At 38.3% G+C, this 23,193-nt stretch overlaps 1 protein-coding gene across 1 annotated transcript in view; it reads left to right on the top strand.

Annotated features, from left to right (window-relative positions):
• The first annotated feature begins 6,888 nt into the window (after positions 1-6,888).
• RORB (RAR related orphan receptor B) overlaps positions 6,889-23,193 on the top strand; it is a 40,919-nt gene continuing 24,614 nt past the window's right edge. Inside the window, exons 1-5 of the mRNA XM_050716402.1 lie at positions 6,889-6,918; positions 8,121-8,130; positions 11,294-11,379; positions 15,780-15,921; positions 18,187-18,588. Coding sequence (XP_050572359.1) covers positions 6,889-6,918; positions 8,121-8,130; positions 11,294-11,379; positions 15,780-15,921; positions 18,187-18,588 — 670 coding nt within the window. The remainder of the gene's footprint in view (positions 6,919-8,120; positions 8,131-11,293; positions 11,380-15,779; positions 15,922-18,186; positions 18,589-23,193) is intronic.

Below are 23,193 nucleotides of genomic sequence, written 5' to 3'. Positions count from 1 at the left end.
ATCACGTTCTGGATTGTGGTTTGACGGGAAGTGTAGGAAACTTGGGATGTTTGAACAAAATAACGGTGTAGAGAATAAGCACTATGCCTTGCCTTCCACTGCAAATTGAAATAAGATTTCAGTTCATTTTCCTACTCTAGCAAGCAGTAACACTGGCTGGGTGTAAAGTCATGTGTGATCCCACATCCTTAACACAGAAGACCTTCAGAGACCGTTCCTTGCAACACTTCTGTGCTACAAGGCTTTGTACCTGCACAAAGATGATCTTTTCATATCTAACATATCTAACTGAGGTGTTGAGTACTACATGACAATTTCAGCTCACTCTCAGAAGGTGAAACTGACCATAAATATTTACCATACCATCTGGGCTCTCTACTTGCAAAGTCCATTGATCTACTTATTCAAGAGAGGAAAAAAAAGTGGAATGGTGTCTGTTACAAAACAGTCATTCAGAAACACTGGGCACACTCAGTAGCTTTCTAAGTAAAGACAAGTAAGGAGGGAAAAGAACTGATCCCATTAAATGGCTGTGCTATTATAAAGCATATAAGTCAAATATCTACCAATTATGACAAATAGTTGGCAGAGTAAAAGTGTGCTTCTCACAGGAAAGAACATTGCATATGCAGTGTATTTTCTGTATAGGCCACTATTTTTTGAACAAGTGCACATTTTCTGTGTAGAGAATTGCATAGAAAAACATGGTCATCACTGCTCAAATAGTCATCCTCACCAGCTTATATAAACACTGTCTAAAGGTGCTAGAGATTATTTGTAGAACATAGGATCTGATGAGCTCAAACGTAAGATAGCTTGGGTAGTATAATATTTGGGATTACCATAATAATCTCTTTAGGGAAAGTGTGCAGTATCAGCAGAACCATTGCTTGAGTCTTTGAGGGAGGTATAAACTGTACTGTAATAATTCTGCATTTATTATACACTTAAATCTTTTCTTGTGAATAAGGCAAGTTTCTGAGCTCTTTACAGGGCCCAGGATAAGGCTCTGAGAATTTAATTAAATATCTCTGTTCAAACTCACCTAAGGAGTCCAAATTTTTGGTTGGCAACTTTTTTTTTGTTGTGTGGTAACTTGTTTTACTGTAGCATCATTCTTTGAAGTTACATGTATAATTTCCATGCATATGAGTTACTAGGATAAAGAGTACATATATTAATATAGAAATGCCCATGTTGAGAGGCTATGAACATGCTGCTGTGCACTAAGAGCACTAAGTGGTTTTCAAAGTTTACTGATCCTTTGACCCTTTGTGATCTCTTTGAGCATAGCCTTTTAGAGCTCAGGCTTTTAGCCACAGCCTCCAGCAGAACCATAGCCTCTGATTTTCTTATTTTCACATCTGGACACTAGACTGTATTTGGTTTGTGTTAGCCATCACTGCCCTGCAGAGGATACAAGCAGGTATGCTTCCCTTCTGCTGCCTCCCAGCTTGTGAACCATTCCACAAAAGGCCCAGACAGCCGTGTGCTTCCCACTTGCGCTGACCACCTTGTCTTCCCCAAAATAAAGAAGCAAACAAGCTGCTAGGTGAGAATTTCTGTGCCTTTGGCATCTTCCAAACCTTTTGGCATTTCATTGCATGCCAGGCTGCCATTCTTGGGGAAAATAAATAAATAAATATATGAAATAAATAATAATAAAAAAAAAAGGTTTTATTTGAAATCCAGGAAATAGCATCTCTGCCACTATCTTGTAATAATGCCATGGAAGTCTAAAATTTTTCGTTAATTTACTGTATGCATTTATGTCATTAAAATAAACAATTTTGCAGGAAAAAAAAAAAAAAGGTAATCCAAAATAAGTGCATATCAATTGTATCATGACATTGTGTTAGCTCTATTAAGACCCTTATGGTTCTCTTCATCACAGCCACCTTTGCTCCTCAGAGAATCATCCAACTTTGCAAATCTTGCAGCTTTTCTAATTGATTAGCATAATGGAATTCAGCTCTGAGCAATTATTCTTAACCTTTTTTAAACCTAAAGTCCTTTGCTCCTATCTCACGAGATAAAAAGCTAGGAGCCCAAAATCATTTATTTTTAAAAAGAATGCACCATTTGGTGTAATAAAAGATAACACATCTACCTGAAAATCTCATCTATTTACCTGAACAATCACAAACATAGCAACTAATTACTATTCATAAATTCTTAAATAAAACTGCTAGATCTATTGCAGTTATACTCAATAAAGGAAATAAAAGATATTTTAACAAAAACTTTTATTTTTTTTAATTTCTGTTCTTAATGTGATGAGAAAATGTTGTCCTACTGTTCTCTCTCTCTTTTTTTTTTCTTTTTCTATAATTTCATCTTCTCCTCTGAATGTAAAGACAAAAAAACAGTGGAGACCATTGTTTCCAGGTTTGTTCCAAAACTGGTGTTTTGGAACAAACTAACAAAAAAAAAAATACAAAAAGATCAGATTATATAAGCAGTCTGGAGATTGCCTTTAACTCTGAAGCACTCATAATCATTTAAACCTCTATTATTTTATCTGTCTATGTTACAATGCTCTGTAATCATTATTATGACCATGGTAGAAGCAAATACAAAAAGTCTCCCTAAGTATGTATCTACAGTGCAGATATAAACATATTTCTTTCATATATGAAACCTTTAAAAAGGCTAATATATAGCATATTATTCTGAAACTTTGAAATAACAGTCTACAGACATTGTAATGCCTAATTCTAAGGTTTCATACTGACCTTTTCTACACAATAAAATGAAATAAAAATAAATGCATCCAATAAGGCTGCACATTCTAACTTCCTGTTACTTTTTTCACTGAAAAAAAAAAAAAAAGAGAGATCTTTTAAGTCTTTGTTTTCCAGTAGTCTTTAGAATAGTCATGTGATAAAGAGCAGAGCTGATCTGTAAAAGGAGCTGACACAATTCAGTGCTTTTTTTTTTTTTTTTTCCTCCCTGGGAAATCATTAAAGAGAAAGGAGGAAAGAAAATGTGTCACCAAAAAATCTTCCGAGTGACATTGATTATAAGCTAAAAAAACTTCAACTGAGAGTGCAAGATCATGAAATAAATCAGTCATGACAATTGTGTGGATTTATGGGAAAAACAATCTTTTTAACAGTAATCTATCGCTCTGCTATTTCAAATGATGATCTATCAGTTTTCTCAATATCTAACAGCCAGGACTACCACTTTCCTTGAAATTCATGACAAGTTGTTACAAAACAAGTGCAGATCAAATCTACTGTGTGTGTCCAGTGAGTCATATAGATAAAGAATGACTGCTTCTGGAGAATTTGCATGTCTTTCCACATGAGCAGTAGGAGAGAGGGGTAGAGTCTCCTGTAGATGTGATTAGGGTTGGCCCCTGTGTGTGCCCTATGGGGAGATGATACCCCTCAGCTCTGTGTGAGGACCACTTATTGAAATAAAGAACTTCTCTTATACTTACAGCAGTTTTAAGCCTATGGTTTTTGTTCCAGCATCAGATCAATTAGTCTAATCTTGTTTCGTGAATCTCTTGTGAAAAAAAGATGCCAGTTTTCACACCAGGTTCAACAGGAAGCCTCTCCCTCTGCAAGACCTCTCTCTTAAGGTAAGCACTGTCTCAAGCAGTGCAACTCTGCTCTTCATCGCCCAGCAGTTAAATAACTATTTGTTCAGCACACATACTAATAACTGGCATATTTGGTAATCATCAGCTTTGCCGTAATGCACTGGGCAGAGTGGACCTGACAGCCTTTGTAGATCTAAGTACAGGGTCAAGACCCGTAACCAGTGTTGTGTGTACCACTGTGTAAAACTTCTAAGATTTTATAAAGCAGGTATTTTCCTGGGTCAATTCCACCGTATCTCCTTACTCTAATGGATCATTTTGGGTAGGACTGACAACATACACGTAACTTCAGACACATTAATTAACATTAGCTAGCATTAATTAGCTTGCATAGATATTGCTAATGGTGTAGCTCTCACTGTATGAGGTATGGCAGAGGCTGGAAAAATGTAGCCAGTATCTTCAGCTCCATGTTTTCAGATTATTAAAAACAAATGCAAAGCACCTGAAGTCTTGCTGTCACCACAGAATATCTAAATCAATAGCAAAGAAGGTACCAAGTTCTAGTTGGCAGCATAGCCTATAGTGGAAATTTTTATTGATGGTGACACTGAAGGAAAAAACCTGTCTTACTCACAGAGGCCAGGATGAAAGAAACCAGAGTTGGCATTAGATGAAAATGATTAATATATTCAATTTGAAATCACTTAGGGATACAAATATGAAAGTGATCTGGGCCAATTTAAGAGTATTTTTCAAAGAACTCCAGTTCAAGGATGTTATGAATTCTTGGAAGGTGAAGAAGCTGGTTTTTTTGATGCTGATTCTTTGATTAGCCTTGATGTTCCCACGTGTGATCCCTCCTAGATCAACAAATAACAGAGGACTTCCTCTTCAAAGTTCATGCCCAGCATATGTTAATATACTCTTTTGATGAAGGACTAAATATTGAAAGCTTGAGTCTTTTTTCCCCTTGGAACCAAAGCTACAGGTCTGGGAGATTACAGTCCTGTCTCTCCTAAATGAAGTTTCTCAGATGTTAAACTGAGATTACATAAAATGCAAGTTTTGCCTTTTAACTGTTAGATAACATATACATGTAAGTGCTAGTCCTCAGAAATATACAGTGGACACATTGACTGTCTTGTTGACTCTTGCCTTTGTTTCAAGAGGAATTCAGCAAATAACCATGCAACTCCTGGATTTTTTCCTAATTTCACCAATATAACTATTCTTGAAACCTGATAATTGCTCTACATTTACAATAATGAACTTACTGCCAGTGATTTATTTTTTTTTTGCCGATAAAGAAAAAGTCCATGCATCTTTTTAACTTGGGGCAACATAGGAGAAAATGACTAGTGAAGATGTTTGTAAGTACATATATGTATGTATATATATATACACACATAAATATATACATATACATATATGTATATATATACACATATATATGTACACATGTGTATATATATATATGTATTTTCCCCAAGGGTTCACTTCAAACGTCTGAGAAGATTTAGTATTTGCTTCCTTAATAGTATTCTACCTTTCTTCCTGTTGTCCTGAGGGAATGAAATAGGTTCCCGATGGTAAACTGGGCATCTGTGGACTATTGCTACTAGTCATGTGGAATTAATTAATTTTCATTGTGGCATTCTAATTTTTAGGATGCCATATAAACCTAAAGGTAGTTCCTAAACTAATGTATAAAGTAAGAGATGAATACTGAAGAGAGGCAGGATGATCCTGTGGTAATGAGAGAAGTTACTGTTGGTGATAAGTAGCATCCAAAATGCAGCATATATCCAAACATTATTAATGTTTTCGGTGATGGTGGTTTGCAGAATTTTATTGAGTGATACATCTCAAGACAGGATGAAAACTGAATGTGCTTGTTGAAAAATTAAACAAATGGGCAGTTGAGACCTATATTAGAGCTTGAAAAAAAGGCAGGAGCCATTACTGTTACACATATTAAAGTTGATGGGTAAGAAGGCAAGTGGAAGGACTTTAAAACTGGAGATAAGTAGTTTTGCTGTTATATGTTTCCTCATTTTTAGTATGTTGGTAGAAGATAAATTCCTTTCCTGTACTGCTGAAAGTTATCATTATGGCAACTCCACTATTAGTTCCTTCCATTTTTACTTCAGTGTTCAGGAATCAGTACCGAATCAATGTATTTTATACTTGCAAGGAATTCATAAGTGAGCTGTTTATTTTATAGTAGCTATAGATAGCAGTAAGATATACAGTTCCCTAAAATGTTTGTTGGCCTAAGAGGAGAAGAGAAGAAGAAAAACAACATAAAATTATAGGCGTCTGAACAAAGACAAGATGTGAAAAAGGTGTAGTACTCCCTGACAATCATTAAATCTGCAAAACAAACCTGGTACACTGGGTGTTAATTACAGTAATTCAAGATGTTTCAGGGAGTACAGTGGCTTCTTTTTCATCTGGCCTGTACAATTAATGACTCAAGTTTTCTCTTACAAATACTTAAATTGTTCTGCTGTCTTATGAACAAAAAGAAATGCCTAGGAGACCATAGCAGAGTCTATTTTTCCAAACTTCTTCAAATGCTTTCTGTGTCCTAAAGATGCTACCTGCTCTGTGAGCTATCTAAGGAGCCATAGTAGCAATTTCCTAGAGATCCTGTATTTACTAATTTATAGAATGGTTAGTTTTGAACAAGGGTTTGAATTAATTGATGAGTTGCACACCTGTAGTATTTATTTCATATAATTGAAACCCAGAGCCTTAGCATTTAGTGACCTGATCCAGAAATATTTATTATGAGCATAGTGCTTATAATTGCAAGTCACGCATAGAATTATTGATTGCTCATGGTAACGAGTACTGTGCTTAATGCAATGAGTGTCACAGGATCGATTCTTCTGTCTCTGTTCCTATATCAGTTACAAACTGTATACGCAAGTCACATTAAAACTACCTTCAAGCAGTTTTTATTTTTTTCTTCCCTTGTCATTACTTTTCCTGAAGATCTCCTCATATTGTCACAGCAGTCCCTGCCTGTGACATTGACATATGTCTTTGATGCTTGTCAGCATAAAACAGCACATGGTCCCAGGGCCTAGCCTTGCTCCCTCCACATGACTTTTAAGCAGAGACCTGTGAGCAATTGCTTCAGCTAGCCTTTCAAAGAGCACTACCTTGATGTGCATGTTTAAATGTTTTAATTACTTCAGTGGGCATAAGACATAAGCATTTTTAAACAGTATCAACCTGGCAAAATTACCAAGAAACTGCAGCTACATTTCTATCAGGAATTTCCTTTTTTTTTTTTTTTTTAATCTGGCTATTAAGCCAGGAGGATGGCTAACGTGTACAAGTTTCTTAAGAAGGTAGAAAATCTACATCACTTGTTTTGTGAAAGCAAAACAAGATACAAAAACTAATCCCAAAATTGTAGATGACATAGGAAATTTTGTTTCAAGACATGAGCTTTCTTAAGTAGAAGGACAGCCGAGATTTCTTTCTGGGTTATTTCCACCCAAAACATATTAACAATAAATAATATTTTTCTACAGTAAAATTAATCCTATCCATCCTAGCTTATAAACAATTTAAAAAACTGTATTGCTTGCCTAAGCCAGTGTTCCCCTTGCCTAGAAACATGATTGATCAGAGAGAGCATCTTAGAAAAGTGAACTCACAATGGGAAACCAAAGTTTCTTTAACCATCCATAAATGTTCTTTTTTCCCGGCTCATTTTGTACATGGTGTCCCAGGGAAGTAGATACTAACTTAACAGAGAATAGGCACACTAATATTCACCTTGTGGTTTTTACTTTAGTAAGTCCCTACCGTGTAATTACAATGGAGTAGGGGTTGCAATATTCCTTTCAGTGGGAAGTATGGTGGCTCTGCAAGACACTGCCCTGAGTTTTGTTTGCTTAACTTCATGGTGGCAGAAAGATAACTTTTAGGAAACTCTTGTTTCCTGGAAGCAGTGATAAAAGATAACTGTAGATTGGAAATGGTCAAAATCCAGACTATGCCATTACATTACCCCAACATTCACCATACGAGTGTGCTTAGTGCTTGTCTTAAAATATGCAGTCATTTTAAATAAGTTTTTCTCCAGTATTTATAGCCTTTTTTTGTGACAACAGGTTTGAAATGGCCTGAATTATAAACTTGTTTTCCTGACTTCCAATCCATTTTGGAGCTGTATTTATCCATCCAAAATACTAAGGGCTAGCAACTTTTGTGCTCAGGGTAGCCTCACCATGCAGGCTCTCAGTTGTGCTGCCCAAGTATTTGATGAGTGACTTGTGTTGCAGAGAACTGTTACCACTGTTGCCCCAAATATGGAAGATATTGTCTTGGGTTTGGGTGGGATAGAGTTAATTTTCTTCATAGTGGAATCTTATAATCATAGAATCATAGAATGGTTTGGGTTGGAAGGGATGTTGAAGATCCAGTAGTTCCAACCCCCCTGCCAGGGGAAGGGACACATTCCACTAGACCAGGTTGCCCTAAGTTCTATTCAACCTGACCTTGAACATTTCCAGGGATGGGGCATCCACAGCTTCTCCGGGAGACCCATTCCAGTGCCTCACTACCTTTACAGTGAAGAATTTCTTCCTACTATCTAATCTAAAGTTACCCTTTTTTAGTTTAAAACAATTACTTGACCTATCAGTACACTGCCTGACAAAGAGTCCTTCTCTTGCTTTCCCTTAGCCCCCCCTTTAGGTACTGTCTCCCTGAGTCCTCTCTTCTCCAGGCTAAACAACCCAAACTCCCTCAGCCTGTCTTGGTAGGAGAGGCACTCCAGCCCCTTGATCATCTTCATGGCCCTCCTCTGGACTCATTCTAATAGATCCATGTCCTTCTTGTGATGGGGGCCCCAGAGCTGAACACAGTGCTCCAGGTTGGGTCTCATGAGAGCTGAGTAGAGGGGGAGAATCACCTCCCTCAACATGCTGGCCATGCTGCTTTTCATGAAGCCAGGAAACTGTTGGCTTTCTGGGCTGCAAGTGCACATTGCTTGCTCACATGCTGAGCTTCTCTTTGACCAACATCCTCAGATCTTTCTCAGGGCTGCTTTAATCCATTCCCTACCCAGCCTGTTTTTGTGCTTGGGATTGCCCTGGCCTAGGTGCAGGACCTTGCACTTGGCCTTATTGAACTTCATGAGGTCCTCATGGGCCCACATCTCAAGCCTGTCCAGGTCCCTCTGGATAGCAACCCTTCTCTCCAGTTTGTCAACCACACCACACATCTTGCTGTCTTCAGAAAGCTTGCTGAGACTCTCGTGTACTCAAGTGCACTCTTGTGCACTCAAACCCATTTTCTGTGTCACTGACAAATATGTTAAATAACACTGATCCCCATACTAACCCCTGAGGAACACCACTCATTACTGATCTTCACCTCGACATTGAGCCATTGACCACAACTCTTACAGTGCAGCCATCCAGCCAATTCCTTACACACTGAGTGGTTCGTCCATCAAATCCATGTCTCTCCAGTTTAGAGACAAGGATATTATGGGGGTCAGCATCAAACACTTTGCACAATTCAAGGTATTTGATGTCAGTTACCCTTCTCCTATCCACCAATACTGTAATCCTGTTGTAGAAGGCCACCAGATTTATCAGGCACAATCTGTCCCTAGTGAAGCCATGTGGGCTGCCACCAATCACTTATTTTCCATGTGCTTTAACATAGCTTCCAGGAGGATCTGCTCCATGATCTTGCCAGGAACAGAGGTGAAACTGACTGTTCTGTAGTTCCCTGGGTCTTCCTTTTTTCTTTTTTTAAAAATCTGGGTTATGTTTCTGCTCCTCCAGTTAATGGGAACTTCACCAGACTGCCACAGCTTCTCATATATGATGGACAATGGCTTAGCAACTATATTTGCTATTTCGCTCAGGACCTGTGGATGTATCTCATCAGGCCCCCTTGTGCACCTTCAGGTTCCTTCACTGGTCTTGAACCTGATTTTCTCCTACAGTAGGTGGTTCATCATCTTCCCAGTCCCTGACTTTGCCTTATGGAGCTTGGGCCATGTAGCTAGAGCTCTTGCCAGTGAAGACTGAGACAAAAAAGCCATTGAGTACCTCAGCCTTCCCAGGTAACCAGGTCTCCTGTTTCCTTCCAGAGAGGTCCTGCAATTTCCCTGGTCTTCCTTCTATCATTGATGTGCCTATAGAAGCCAATAGGTGGAATTGTGCTATGTTTTGAAATTGTGATGAAAATAGTGTTGAAAACACACTGCTATTTTAGTTGTTGCTGAGCAGTACTTACACTGAGCCAAGGACTTCTTTGCTTCTCATGATACCCCACCAGCTGTGCAAGAAGCTGGGAGGGGTCACACTGAGGGCAGCTGACACCGGCTGACCAGTGGATCCATCCCATATCATATGGTCAGCAATAAAAGGTGAGGGGAAAGAAGTAGGAGAAGAGGATGTTCAGAGTTATGACATTTGTCTTGCCAAATAACTGTTACATGTGGTGAATAATCTATGCTTCCTGGAAAGGGTTGAATGATGCCATTCAGCCCAAAATGGCTGAATGTTTGTGGATGTGAAGTACTGAATGAACTATTTTGCTTTGCTTGCACATACAGATTTTGTTTTACCTAATAAACTGTCTTTACCACAAGCCATGAGTTTTCTCACTTTCACCCTTCTAATTCTCTCCCTCATCCCACCGGTGGGGAGTAAGCTAGAAGTTGTGTGGGGTGTGACATTTTACCAGGGTTAAAACACAACCAATATCTGCCAGGAGTACTGGTCTCTACCAAGCATGATACTAGTTCCAGGTGGTAGGAGAAATGCAGAGAAAACGTACTTCTACAGAGGAAAAGAAATGAATGGGAAAGAAAATCGCATTTTCATTTCAATTCAATGCTTCTTACTAGAATAAGGTACAATCCTTCCCTAAATTTCAGAGTATGTGTTCTTACAATGTAGAAAATGGAAACATACACAGAATTCAAAGTAGTTGAGGGAAGTAAATGGCTATGTTACCAAAAGAAAAAGATATACACATAGAAGACAGTAATTTCCTAATCATTTGGTTTATAAAGGGATCTGAAAGATAGACATATACAAACACTTTCAGGTAGTGCATGACTCTCCCATCACAGAGTTATTGGATATTTAACCTCAGTCTGGGTATTGCCTACGTCTGAGCTGGTGCTCAAACAAACCGCTTGAAGAGAAGGAGAGGTTAAGTAATCATTGGCAAACTTATCTCTGCTAGTGGGATCGGTATCTTTGTGTGTCTTGAAGCCATAATCTGAAGGATATGAAAACTTCATCACCTCTACTACTCTGCAAAATGCATCAAAACATACCACGTAAATCTACCTCTGCAAAGTGAATATTTGAAAAATGTAAGCAAGAACAATCTAGATAATTATTTAGGATCCTTAATGACTGTCATTAGTAATAATGAAGATGAAATTAACAAATAAATACAAAAGAGAGGAATATGAGGAAAAACTTGCTAATCATGAGATAACAAACTGTTTAAGAGTTTTGTGGGGTATGGTAGAAATTACATAATGTGAAGAAATTAAATTCTGGCAAATCAAAGCATTCAGAAACATACAGTACAATAAGAAGCAGTTATATGTTATCAGGGGAGGAAAGAGGGGGACACAGCCTGTCTGTTGTCTACCTCTAGCTTTTAAGACCTTCCTTTCAGGAAGAAAGAAATGAAATAGAATTACATACTCAAAATATTTGTCTTATTTTTCAGCGCAAATTGAAGTGATACCATGCAAAATTTGTGGTGATAAGTCCTCTGGAATACACTATGGAGTCATCACATGTGAAGGCTGCAAGGTATGAGTTTTGAGTACAGCATAGTCATCATCATCTGCATTAGCCTCAGGCATTAGTGTATGCAATAATACACTTCTACACTCTTTCAAGCAAGAGACGCCAAAGCCTGCTGTTCATATACATATGTTTCATATTTTACTAGTTACTTTTCATTAAATAGTCTTTAGAGTTACTTCCACTTTTGAAACATGAATTAATCACATCTGATACAGTACAAGTGCTGATCAAGAGGATGGCAACTTGAAGTCATACAAGTTCTACTTTAAATCAGCTTGAGAACTGGATTGTTTCTTATACAATCTGTGTAGCATTAGAAGTTGATGTGGTATCTCAGTTCAACATCTTAAAAGCTTACAGGTGTCAGTTTAGTCCTGTTTTATACCCTTTGTATTCTCTGCAAGCCAAATTGTAGTCTCCAAAAGAAAAAAATGCCTTACATTATGTGTAGTGTAAAAGGATCCTTTTCCTTCTTCCCTATAGGCTCCAGCGTAGTGGAATTGCTAGGAACTGGCAGTGAGACAAAAAAAAAAAAAAAAAGTGTTAACATGTTATCCCAGGCATTGGCTCAAATAACTCTAATCAGACCCCAAGCAAATACAACAAAAAGGCTTAAGTTTTCAACTTTAAAAAGAGTCTGTACTTTTTCTTATGTAAGGAATTAGATTATTACCTATGGAAAAACAGAATTTTATACTATACACACTGGTATTTCAGCCCTGACTGTAAAAGAGAAGTTGCAAAGTTGACGACAACATCTCTGGTTGATTGTGTATGGAAACACACAAGTTGGTGCTTTTAAAGGTGGACACGTACTTGTAGAGTAAAATGGAAATTCTGTATTTGTAAAATCTGAAAATTTGTGTACACCCATTCAGAAGTGAAAATATGTAATGCCAACATGTTAAGAAACAATATATTGTCAAAGATCAGATTTCTCTCAGAAATATTAACAATTTTAAACTAAGAGTCCACAATGTGACACTGTCTTATTGTGAGACTGGACTGGGAATAAGCATCTTTTCATGACAGTCACATGTGATAAGATTAGACTAATTGATCTGATACCTCAACACTGGCACAAAAATGACTGGAGAGAAATTCTTTAAGCAGAAAAGGAGAGTCTTAACTCACTATCCAGCCTCCACAGAGGAGTAGAGTGAGGGGTAGAGTCTCCTGTAGATGTGATTAGGGTTGGCCCCTGTGTGTGCCCTATGGGGAGATGATACCCCTCAGCTCTGTGTGAGGACCACTTATTGAAATAAAGAACTTCTCTTATACTTACAGCAGTTTTAAGCCTATGGTTTTTGTTCCAGCATCAGATCAATTAGTCTAATCTTGTTTCGTGAGTCTGTTGTGAAAAAAAGATGCCAGTTTTCACATCAGGTTCAACAGGAAGCCTCTCCCTCTGCAAGACCTCTCTCTTAAGGTAAGCACTGTCTCAAGCAGTGCAACTCTGCTCTTCATCGCCCAGCAGTTAAATAACTATTTGTTCAGCACACATAGTAATAACTGGTCATGTCTAGCTCCTTTTGTCTGAATGCATTAGAAATGTGAACCAATGAAGAGGGAGAGCATGTGCAGAAGAAAGAGACCAGAAGTGTATCCACAAGCATGCGTGCGCATTGAGCCAGGCACCAGAGGGCCACAGCATTTCAGGATGTGGTGTTTTTTGGAGGATTACACTGCTGCTGACATGGCTACAAACTCCAGGGGACACAAAATCCTTTCACTGCATGTCTGCATTAGTTCTGCCACTGCAAATGCATATCCTAAGTGCTTAAGGGGTGTCATAAACTTTATGGCAGTTCCATGATATACGCCTGCATATACTGAGTAACATGCTGGGCCCAGTGAAGAAAATGGTGTCTCCTGCCACTGTCACCGCTGTCAGTGTGAAACCTGAAGACAGGTTTCTTCTGAAAGACAAAAATCCTGAAAAAAAAAAAAAAAAAAGAAAAAAAAAGAAAAAAAAGAAAAGAAAAAAACTAAAGAGACAAACAAAAAACTTTTTTTGATGAAAGCTCTCTTCTCATCTTCTCTGCTGGCCCCTGGCGCAAAGTGTTTGCTACTTCTGTTTTGTCATGATTTAGAGTGTAGTTTGCATGACCATTCCCCTTCTCAGACTGACTGTCAGTAATGGATAAAATGAACTCTTTCAGATGCAGAAAGACTTGTTGTCAGTGCTAGGAACACTGGGAAACCTATCTTAAAGTTCTTATGGCCTCAGTAATGATTTGTGTCCTGCTTCCCCAAAATTTCATTATTCTCAGCAAATATAGCCAATATTATATAAAGATCCCCTAAACATGAAATGAGAGGTTTCTCTCTACTTTGAAGAAAACACTGAGATCTTTTTCATGAAGAACAAATGACAAAAGTCTCCTTGGAGAAATAAATTACCTGCTGTAGATTAACTTCATTATGTAACCCTTGATTTTTTCCTAAGAGGGGCAGAAAAGGAACAAACAAGTTTTTGTGAGAGGAGATCAACCATAATGGGAGGGAAAAAAAAAAATCTTGTGAGAGGAGATCAGACAATGGGTAAAAACAGCACTACAGGATAAGACATGTTGGTGCTAGATCGTTGTGTGTGTGTGTTTTTTTTAACATCTTTTAATTCATTTGTTCTCTCAAATCCGTATCCACATAAGAGCCACTGAAATCTAAACCAGAAAATGCTCCTCATGTCACAAACAAATTGGCTGTAAAGTTCAAAAAGTAGGTAAGAATTACCTGCAATCATCATCCATCTAGTGTTATATTAAGCTCACCTCCTCAGCAAGAAGAAAGTTTTGGTCAGCCAGGATCAGGCAAGTCCCTAGCAGATTTTTTCTGAGAGCTGCCCTATGGGCTGTTCATGCTCTTAGCAGTACAAATCATAAAACTTAATTTAATTTTTAGATATAATATAATCACTGATAAAACCAGCTCAGGCCAAATAGAGTCTCTTTATGCTCAACATTAGGAACTAGCACATTTCTCTCCTTAGTGGGATATCATGCCTATAGCCCATTGTTGCTGACACCTTGTGCCACCCTAATTTGGGTTGCAAGGACTTGAGTGAGAGTTCATTTTCTACCCCTGGCAAGCAAATTGAGCCCTGTTACAACTTCACCCTTTTGCTTCCCCACTCTCACACTCATAGAAACCACAGCAGTTACAGATTCCATACTTTATCATTATCAGTCTGCATGGAGATAACACTGGTTTTACCTAACGAGTGCAGTCAGCTCTTGCTTTCTGACTCCACTGAGAGCTGTTTACAAACCAACCCAGAAAAGCACAACCACTTTTGTGTCACTTCTGGTAACTAGTGTAACTGCAGTAATGATGCATTCTCTTTGTGGTTTCCTGCAGTTGTTAGACTATCCTTCACCTTTCCCAGCACAAAGCCATGCAGTTACCTGTTTCTACAGCTGTTAAGTTTGCCAATTAACTTATTTTCTTTGTTTCTCTTTCTGTCTCTAGATTCAATGTTCCTCCTGTCCGTTATTTTACAGGAAATAAAAGAATATTGTAAAATGTTTTCTCCCTCTCTCTTTTTCATCTCCTGGTTTCATTTCTTTTGTCAACTCTTCCATTTCAAGTCATTTTTACAGTAATAGTACCTCTTGGTGGTGGTTGTAGCACTTCAGAGCTCATAAGGCTTTAAGTATTAGTTCTAGCCCTTTGATACTTTGCCAAATAGTCCAGCAACAGGCCAGCCAAACCTTCTAGAAGATAGAATAACTACAAAAATTTTAATAGATAAAATGGATAGTTATATTGCATTGATATGGGAAATGTCTTTGCTTTCTCATGGTAGTCTCTAAAGGTGTTGCTTTCTCTTTTGTGTGTCAGGTTTACTTGATACAGTCATTAAATCCTACTGCTTTTGTGATGCTTGAATTTGAATTACTTTTCACTCCTGAAGTGTATGGTCTCTCCAGATCAGATCAACGTTTGCCAGGTTAAATTAAACAGCAGACTTTTCAGCTTCTAATGCTACATATAGCCAGTGCCGGATATTACCAGTATCTTTCATTAAAGAAAGAAAATAGTCAGAATATGTACTTTTAAGTTATCTGTTTACAAATTCTGACAATCTTTTCCTCTGTAAGGAACAAGCACTAGATGATACTTTGTAGTTTTTACATAATAGGAGTGTATTCTGTAACTCTCCACTTTTTGTCTTTTAACAAAGTGGAATTATATTATTTAATATTCTTCTACAAAGAAAAATTCTCCTTATTGGGAGTGAATGTTCTTTAATTCCACTGTACAAGTTTAGTTCATCAGCAAAGCCATAGCATAAATAACATTGTGCTAAATAAGAATTTGCATGGCTGTGAGTGTGTGTGTGAGTGTGCGCACATATACGCACATGGTAATACTCTGTTTCTCTTCCTCGTTGCCCCTAGGGATTCTTTCGGAGGAGTCAGCAGAACAATGCCTCCTACTCCTGCCCAAGGCAGAGAAACTGTTTAATTGACAGAACCAACAGAAATCGTTGCCAACACTGCCGACTGCAGAAATGTCTTGCCCTGGGAATGTCTAGAGATGGTAAGGAGTCAGATTCCTGCTTCATGCCTAAACCCTTTGAAACTCTTCTTCACTGCTGACTGCTTAAACTCCGTGTAGATTTCTAGAAAAAGAGAGAAGAGAAGCTCCTTGCTTTGTAATGCATGCACTGTGAGACATGGATCTTTGCCAGTTAACAGAGGTTATTTTCCAGGGGGGGGGGGGGGGGGGGGGAGGGGGGGGGAGGGGGGGGGGCGGGTGGTAGTGGAGTGGGGGTGTGGATTGGAATCACAAAATGGAGAGCAATATTAGTTTGGAAGCATTAAGAGTTGGGAGGAAAATGTGCTGTTCTGATCAAAAGCACAAAAGGGTCCTCTCTTGAGAGGCGGATTTATATTCTAGTTTATATAATTTCTTATATTAATAACATTAAATATTGATGTAAGAAAGCATCCCTTTCCTTGAGATCTCTAAAGATGTTTAACAGTAAATAGGCAGTTTAAAAAAAAAAAAAAAAAAAAAAAAAAAAGTAATGTTAAGGTTAAAGGTTTCAAACTTGTTTATTTTATTCAGAGCACTTGACCTGGCATTTCTCAATGAAAAAAAGGGGGGGGGGGGGGGGCAAAAAAAAAAAAAAAAAAAGCATTTATTTCACTTGTGTATTACCTCCTGTCCGTGTCTGGGTCTATATAAGAAATGTTTGTTTAGCATTGAAAATGGAAATCAAACCAGTGTGGGAGGCTCCACAGTTTATCCACGGGCAGGATCCTTTGGTCCATGCAGAGCTCTAATCCACCTTTCAAGCTGTAGGCAGGTCATGTTGCAGGTCTGGTGGGAGGCTTGAGCAAAGCTGCCCACAACAGACCTGCCCCAGCCGCCACTGCTAATGCAAGGGCAGTCCAGCTCACAGCCACATTTGAGATGGTCAGGAAGTATGATAAGAAAACATTCTGGTTTTGAAGACAGGTTATATTAATTAAGTTTCCTGCCAGCAATTTTCTGTCTTAAAAAATTTACATAAAATCTGTCATTTGAAATTGTCATTGATGAAGAAGTTACATAAAGAGCTATTTCTTTAGATGGCCCAGAGTTTATAAACTTGTTTAAAATTTGTAATAGGTCTTTTCCTCCTTCAGTATATTCTATGTCTTACTGAAACAACTTGCTTACCTGTTCCACCAGTCTGGGAGATACACTGCTATCTCATGGAGTCCTTTTGGTCCTAGAATGCCATTTACTTTGACAATTCAACTCCCACTTCCTCCTGGAGGAAATTAAAGTAGCAAAATTTCAGGAGTTTAACAGCACATACTTTCCTGTGAAAAGTAGTATTTCCCAAGTATTTGAGGGATCACACAAGTATTTTAGCATGACTGACAATCCTGTCTTCCCAACCTATAATTCAGGGAACACTGCATACAGATAAAGAAAGGAATTCTTCTGACAGCATCACTTTCTTCGCTCATTGTTGATGTGAGGGTGTTTATGCTTAATAATATTGAGAAATCTTGCAAGTTTAAAATAACCTGTATGGATTTTTTAGCAGAGAAATTTAATGTGAATTTTACCTCTCATCCATGTAACAAATTCATTTTTATCATGCGGAGGCAGGATACTAATTGACAGCAGCTGGAGAATCCAATTAATGAATATATAATGAGAATAAACAGTGGGTGTTTGTTTTTATTACTGAGGCTCTAAATTTGAAGAAAATACAGAGTTGCATTTTTCAAAATCCAGCCATTGTACATCATCTGTAAGAAAGTGCATAGCACTGTGGGCCAGTTCCAGGGACAGCCTGTGTGTGTCCATGTGAAGTGGCTTGCAGACTTTGCGGAGGGCTGCAAGTAAGCTGGGGCTCATGACAAGAAAAACAAACTCTCAAAGTAAAGTGCAAATAAATTGAAGGAGCTACCACCCTCTCAATTTTCTGGCACATCTTTCTCATATTTTTCCCTTCTTTTTCTGTTGTTCTTCCTACTAGAAGATCTCTCACCCACATGTGTAGGCTCAGAATCTTCTTGAGGACTATAACTGAACTACGGGGTAGCAAAAATGCAAGACAAGCCCATCCTCTCCTACTAAGTGTGATGATTCTGAACTGATCTCCATTACACATGGACTGGAAATACTCAGCATTGGAAAATACACATCATAAAGTGTAAAAACAAATATTTCCAGAGGAATGTCCTCCTATCTGTTCTCTGTTCTCTGATAAATTCTGCTGGATGTATCATAACAGAAGGATCTTATTTATTGTAAAGAAAAAAAAAATGAAAATGAGTTGCATTATGCTTTATTTTTCAGCTGTGAAATTTGGAAGAATGTCCAAAAAGCAGAGGGATAGCTTGTATGCTGAAGTGCAGAAACACCAGCAGCGATTGCAGGAACAGCGGCAGCAGCAGAGTGGCGAGGCAGAAGCCCTTGCCAGGGTTTACAGCAACAGCATCAGCAATGGCTTGAGCAACCTGAATAATGAAACAGGCAGCACCTACTCAAATGGGCACGTCATCGACCTGCCAAAGTCTGAGGGTTATTACAACGTGGATTCTGCCCAGCCTTCTCCAGATCAGTCTGGATTAGACATGACTGGAATCAAACAGATAAAGCAGGAACCTATCTATGACCTTACCTCTGTACCAAACTTGTTTACCTACAGCTCATTCAACAATGGGCAGTTAGCTCCGGGGATATCCATGACTGAAATAGGTAAGGAAAATTATTATTTATCTTGTGTAATGGATGAATATAAACCAGATTACAATATTGTCTTTGTTAAAATATTTTATAGGCATTCCATGCATGGTTCTACAGTAATTACATGTTCATATGCACATATATTTGCACACATATAGAAAAACTAAATGAAAGAAAATCAGCCTGGCAGTAGTTGACATGATTCTGTTTTAAACAAACTCTGTGAATTATTCAGTCTCTTAAACCAAGCAGTTTATGTTGTGTGTGTGAAATAGGAGCACCAAAGCAGGTGATGAATCAATCAGAACCAAGTGATAATTAGTAGTGTGGCACTTGCTTCAAATGAGCTCATTACTAGGAGGCTTAAATGATCTCTTCAGCTAGCTAGCCATATTCCTGTCAACACCCAGAATCCCCATGGCAGCTAATTCTAGGGTATTCATAGTCAAAAAGCACCAGCTCCTGGTGTGTGGATGTACATGCAGAACAAGTTTACTTATCTCATGAGGTTCACAAGCTCAACAGAGGTGAAGGTAGTTGTGTAAACGCCCCTGCCTGAATTCCTTGGAGAAGCACCCTTCCCTTCATTTCTTCTTTGAAAAGTAGCATAGAGACCTCACTGTCAGATGAGACAGTTTAAATGGCAACAGGTGATTCTTCTGTAAGGGATTTCTGTTCATCTAACACCTCTAGTCCTATCTCTCCAACTCAACTGATGGTATTACCTCTGATATATATAATGAAAGAAGATTGGCATCCTAGTTGGGTACTTCCCACCTTAACAAGTGAAATATGATGATTCAGTTGTGGCTGAGGATATGATCAAAGGATAATGTTTCTCTAATGGGAATTTAAATAAAATAAAATAAAATAGTTCAAAAACACCTATAACGAATGATTTAATATCACACCGTAAACACCAACTAGAGCTCTGGCCTGGCCTTCCTCCTCATGGGTGTATGCTAAGATGTATAAATATATGCATGTAGTCAGACCTACAGATTGCCCTGGAGTTGTGGTTTGTCCCTATGCCTGTGTCATTTCCCTCCATCATGTTTGGTCTAGGCTGTCCAGTGAAGACCTACACCTACAGTGCAGCAGTATGGAGGATTACTGAGGAACATTTTCTCCATCCTCCTGCTTGGTTTTGTGGACTTATGAATATTACTTAAGAGTGAATTCTTCAAAGCTCAGTACTAGAACAGTGGTTAGTAGTACAAGGAACCAGCTGAGAGACAATTTAAACAATCCTAAGACCTGTTTCTCTACAGCACCCTGTACCAAAGGGAAATGTTCCCAGAGATGTTCAGAGGAGGTACAAGAAGTATCGCAGTTCTGATAGTACATTAATCAAATTAGTGCTTATATGCTCAGTTACAGAAGCCAAACAGTTACAGTGAGCCAAAAGTTACAGAGCCCAACATAGAGAATATGGCCATGGTCCTATATCCATAACGGCTAAAGGATTCCACCAAAATCAACATAGACAATATGGCCATGGTCCTATATCCATAACAGCTAAAGGATTCCACCAAAATCAATGGGATCTTTTGACTTACAGAGCTTTAGAAAAGTGTTTAACTTCTATCTCTTGCAGGATCACTAAGAAATAATGCATCACTTTTGAATTCTCACCCAGCTTTTTGTTCTCCTATCCCTGTACTCTACTGCCCTAAATCCCACACTGTGTTTCCCATTCTTTCATCCTCCATACCATCAGACCAGTATTCCCTTTCCTGAGCAGAGAAAGGGGGAAACCCACGACTGCAGAGAGAAAGACACAGCTAAGGGCCTGTCTCTGAGCTGACAACAAAAGTCAGGTGTTGGAATTGCCTCTTTTCTATTTGAAATTGGAACTGAGGCTCCTAAATTACTCGAATTTTACCCAAGTTCTGCTTTTTATGTCATTTGTGGCACCTGCAGCAGAGAGGTAACTGTTACTGAGAGATAATGCAGTATAACAGGTAACTGATACAACTGAAAAAAAAATGGAAGAGAGGTACCCTAAAGTATCGGGATTTGAGCACAGGTGAAAGACATTTTCAGGGTTTAAAAATAATCAGAAAACAGCTCTTAATGCTGCAGCAGATTGTGAGTGTCTATATAGCCACAGTCTAGCAGTGAAAGCAGGAAAACTCTAAGCAGTGGGATGCATTGATTTCATACTAAAATATGATTAAATTTCACTCTCTCTTACTCAGTCTGGTGAGACTTAGGAATAAATTCAAGTCATGTTAAGTAGAAGTTATAACCTTAACTGGTAGGTGAATAGAGAATATAAGAGATAGAAAAACTATACTGCATTGATTTTTGTGCTTGATAGGACTTTCTTTATGCTACCCTGCCTAGTGATACTCCAAACTGCTGTTTTAAGTATCCAAGTCATTTTAGTTCTTTTCCTCACTGAAGATTTTATACCAGATTCAGATTTCCATTCTTTATGTTTTTCTGGTGTTCATATTCTTCAAAAGTGTATTTGTTTAAGCACCAGCACACTTGCCTTGTCTTGAAAGACAGATCTTGACAAGATGCAGACAAGACACATGATCTTGTCCAAATGCAACCCTCCTCATAAACAAATGTGTGAGAATCCTTCCATCCTTGAGTTCCTTAAAGTTGGTGTAAGCTTTTCACAACAAGACTTATTCTCAGGCAGCCCAGAATCATAGCACTACATATTATAATCATAGCATCATATTCTAACCAATATCCAGTTCACTGCTTACTACTTCAGTGTTATTGCTTTGGTTGTTTCTCACTTACCTTTTTCCTGTATAGGACATTTCTTATTAAGACACCTCTGACTGCCCATTTCTAAGCTTGAATCTTGTTTTCTCTTTTCTATTTTTCTGTCCTTTTCAATCCTGCTACATTAGGTCTCAGTCGTCATTGATGATTTGTGACTTCTCTCGGTTTAGAATTATCTACTCATTTAATTAACATGCTGTGAACCCTCTCTTCCAGATTATTAATGAAAATGTTAAATGCTTGTTAAACAAGTTCTAACAATGGCCCCTGCTGCACCTGACTAAACAATTTGCTGCAACTGCATAAAGTACTTTAGTATTTACTTTTTGCTCACTACCAAACAGTAAGATTCTCTCAAAAATTAAACAAGAATTCTTCATTTCCCTATCAGTTTGACTCAGATATAGAAATAATGTTTTCTATGTTACCCTACCAAATAATTTATATAACATATACTTTATTTTCTTCACATTTTATTTTTTACCCACAAATCAAATTATCAGGCATGCTTTGATCTTTAACTCTTATATGCTTTAATTTAAATGTAAAAGTTCTATTTTTTCTGAACATACCTTGATCTGTTGTAGACTTAATAGTGGAAGTGGAAACTGTTCATCTTAACAGTTTTGAGATTCAAAAGTTTTGCACAGCAGATACTTTAAAACATAATATTAGAATGTCATAGCAAGCAAAATATAGCTCATCCTGCATTACATGCTTACTAGTATCTCTAAATACTGTACCAGGAAATAAGGAGAAAGACATGATGACAAACTGAGGTTATATAGGGCTCCTTCAGAGGTATTTAGAACTATTATATTCCTCCAAATCGGTTGAATATTCCAGGGTACAACTGCACCTTATCTGATCATGATGAGAATGCTAAGTATAAGAAAGAGTAGTCTTTCAAATACAGAAACAAATTTCTCATGTAACTGCCAGAGCCTATGATGAAGAATAGCTTGATTAAAACAGGTAGTTCCCCATTAGGCAGAAGAGTGCCTTAGGCTCTGCCTCGGTCAGTATTCCAGTTCCTGATTCAAAAAGAAATTCAAAACACCAAGAAATCAATCTGAAGCTGGTAAATAATCGGAAAGGAGCAGAGCTTCGTCTTGACATCACTTGAATTTCTAGGCTATTTCCTTTTACTTTTAAGACAGGTATTTTCATCTGTGACTCAAGGCATCTTGTTGGAGCCATGAGCTGGATTTGTAGCCAAGGTGGGCAGAGGACAAAGGAAGTATTCAGCCATTGGATGAATTGAGCACGTTCTTTCTCTACTTGTCCTGCTGCCCACTGGCAGCACAAGCCAGGTGTGTCCCGCCATTTTTGCAAAGCTGCCAGTATGGGGAGCACCCGTGTCCCAGGGGTGCATGGTACTGTGTCTCCCTTATATCTGTAGGTCTGGGAAGGCAGAATTTCCTCCTGTTGTGCTAGAAGCTCAAACTCAGGTCCAATCTGCCTCTGTGTAGAAAGCAAGTATTTTGTTGTACATTGAATGTCCTTCTCCTCACGGAGAGAGAGAGGCAGAGGTCAGCCTGTGCATGGGAACTCTTTAAGGGAAAAGGCAGCTCTGTTTCCTGACCCTTGCAGCTCCACAGAAAAATGGTAAAGCTTGTTCCCAAGTGTGATTTTAAATTAGCAGGTATTAAAGGCTTATTTTTAGACTTGGTCAAATTAAAGACCATCTTGTTTCAATGCATGTGCATAACATTATCTGTTACAAAATTGAGCATTGCATTCTCCTCACAAAATGTGTGGTTCAGGTCTTGGTCTGTAGAAGTTAATGGAAAGGTTTCCTTGCCTTGATCACAGATAAGACTACCAGCCTATGCTTTCTTAAAGCCGAGTAAAAAAATATATACATAT

This window comes from Cygnus atratus, chromosome Z (genome assembly GCF_013377495.2).
Source record: "Cygnus atratus isolate AKBS03 ecotype Queensland, Australia chromosome Z, CAtr_DNAZoo_HiC_assembly, whole genome shotgun sequence".
Taxonomy (NCBI): domain Eukaryota; kingdom Metazoa; phylum Chordata; class Aves; order Anseriformes; family Anatidae; genus Cygnus; species Cygnus atratus.
This window is presented reverse-complemented; position numbering and strand designations above follow the sequence as displayed.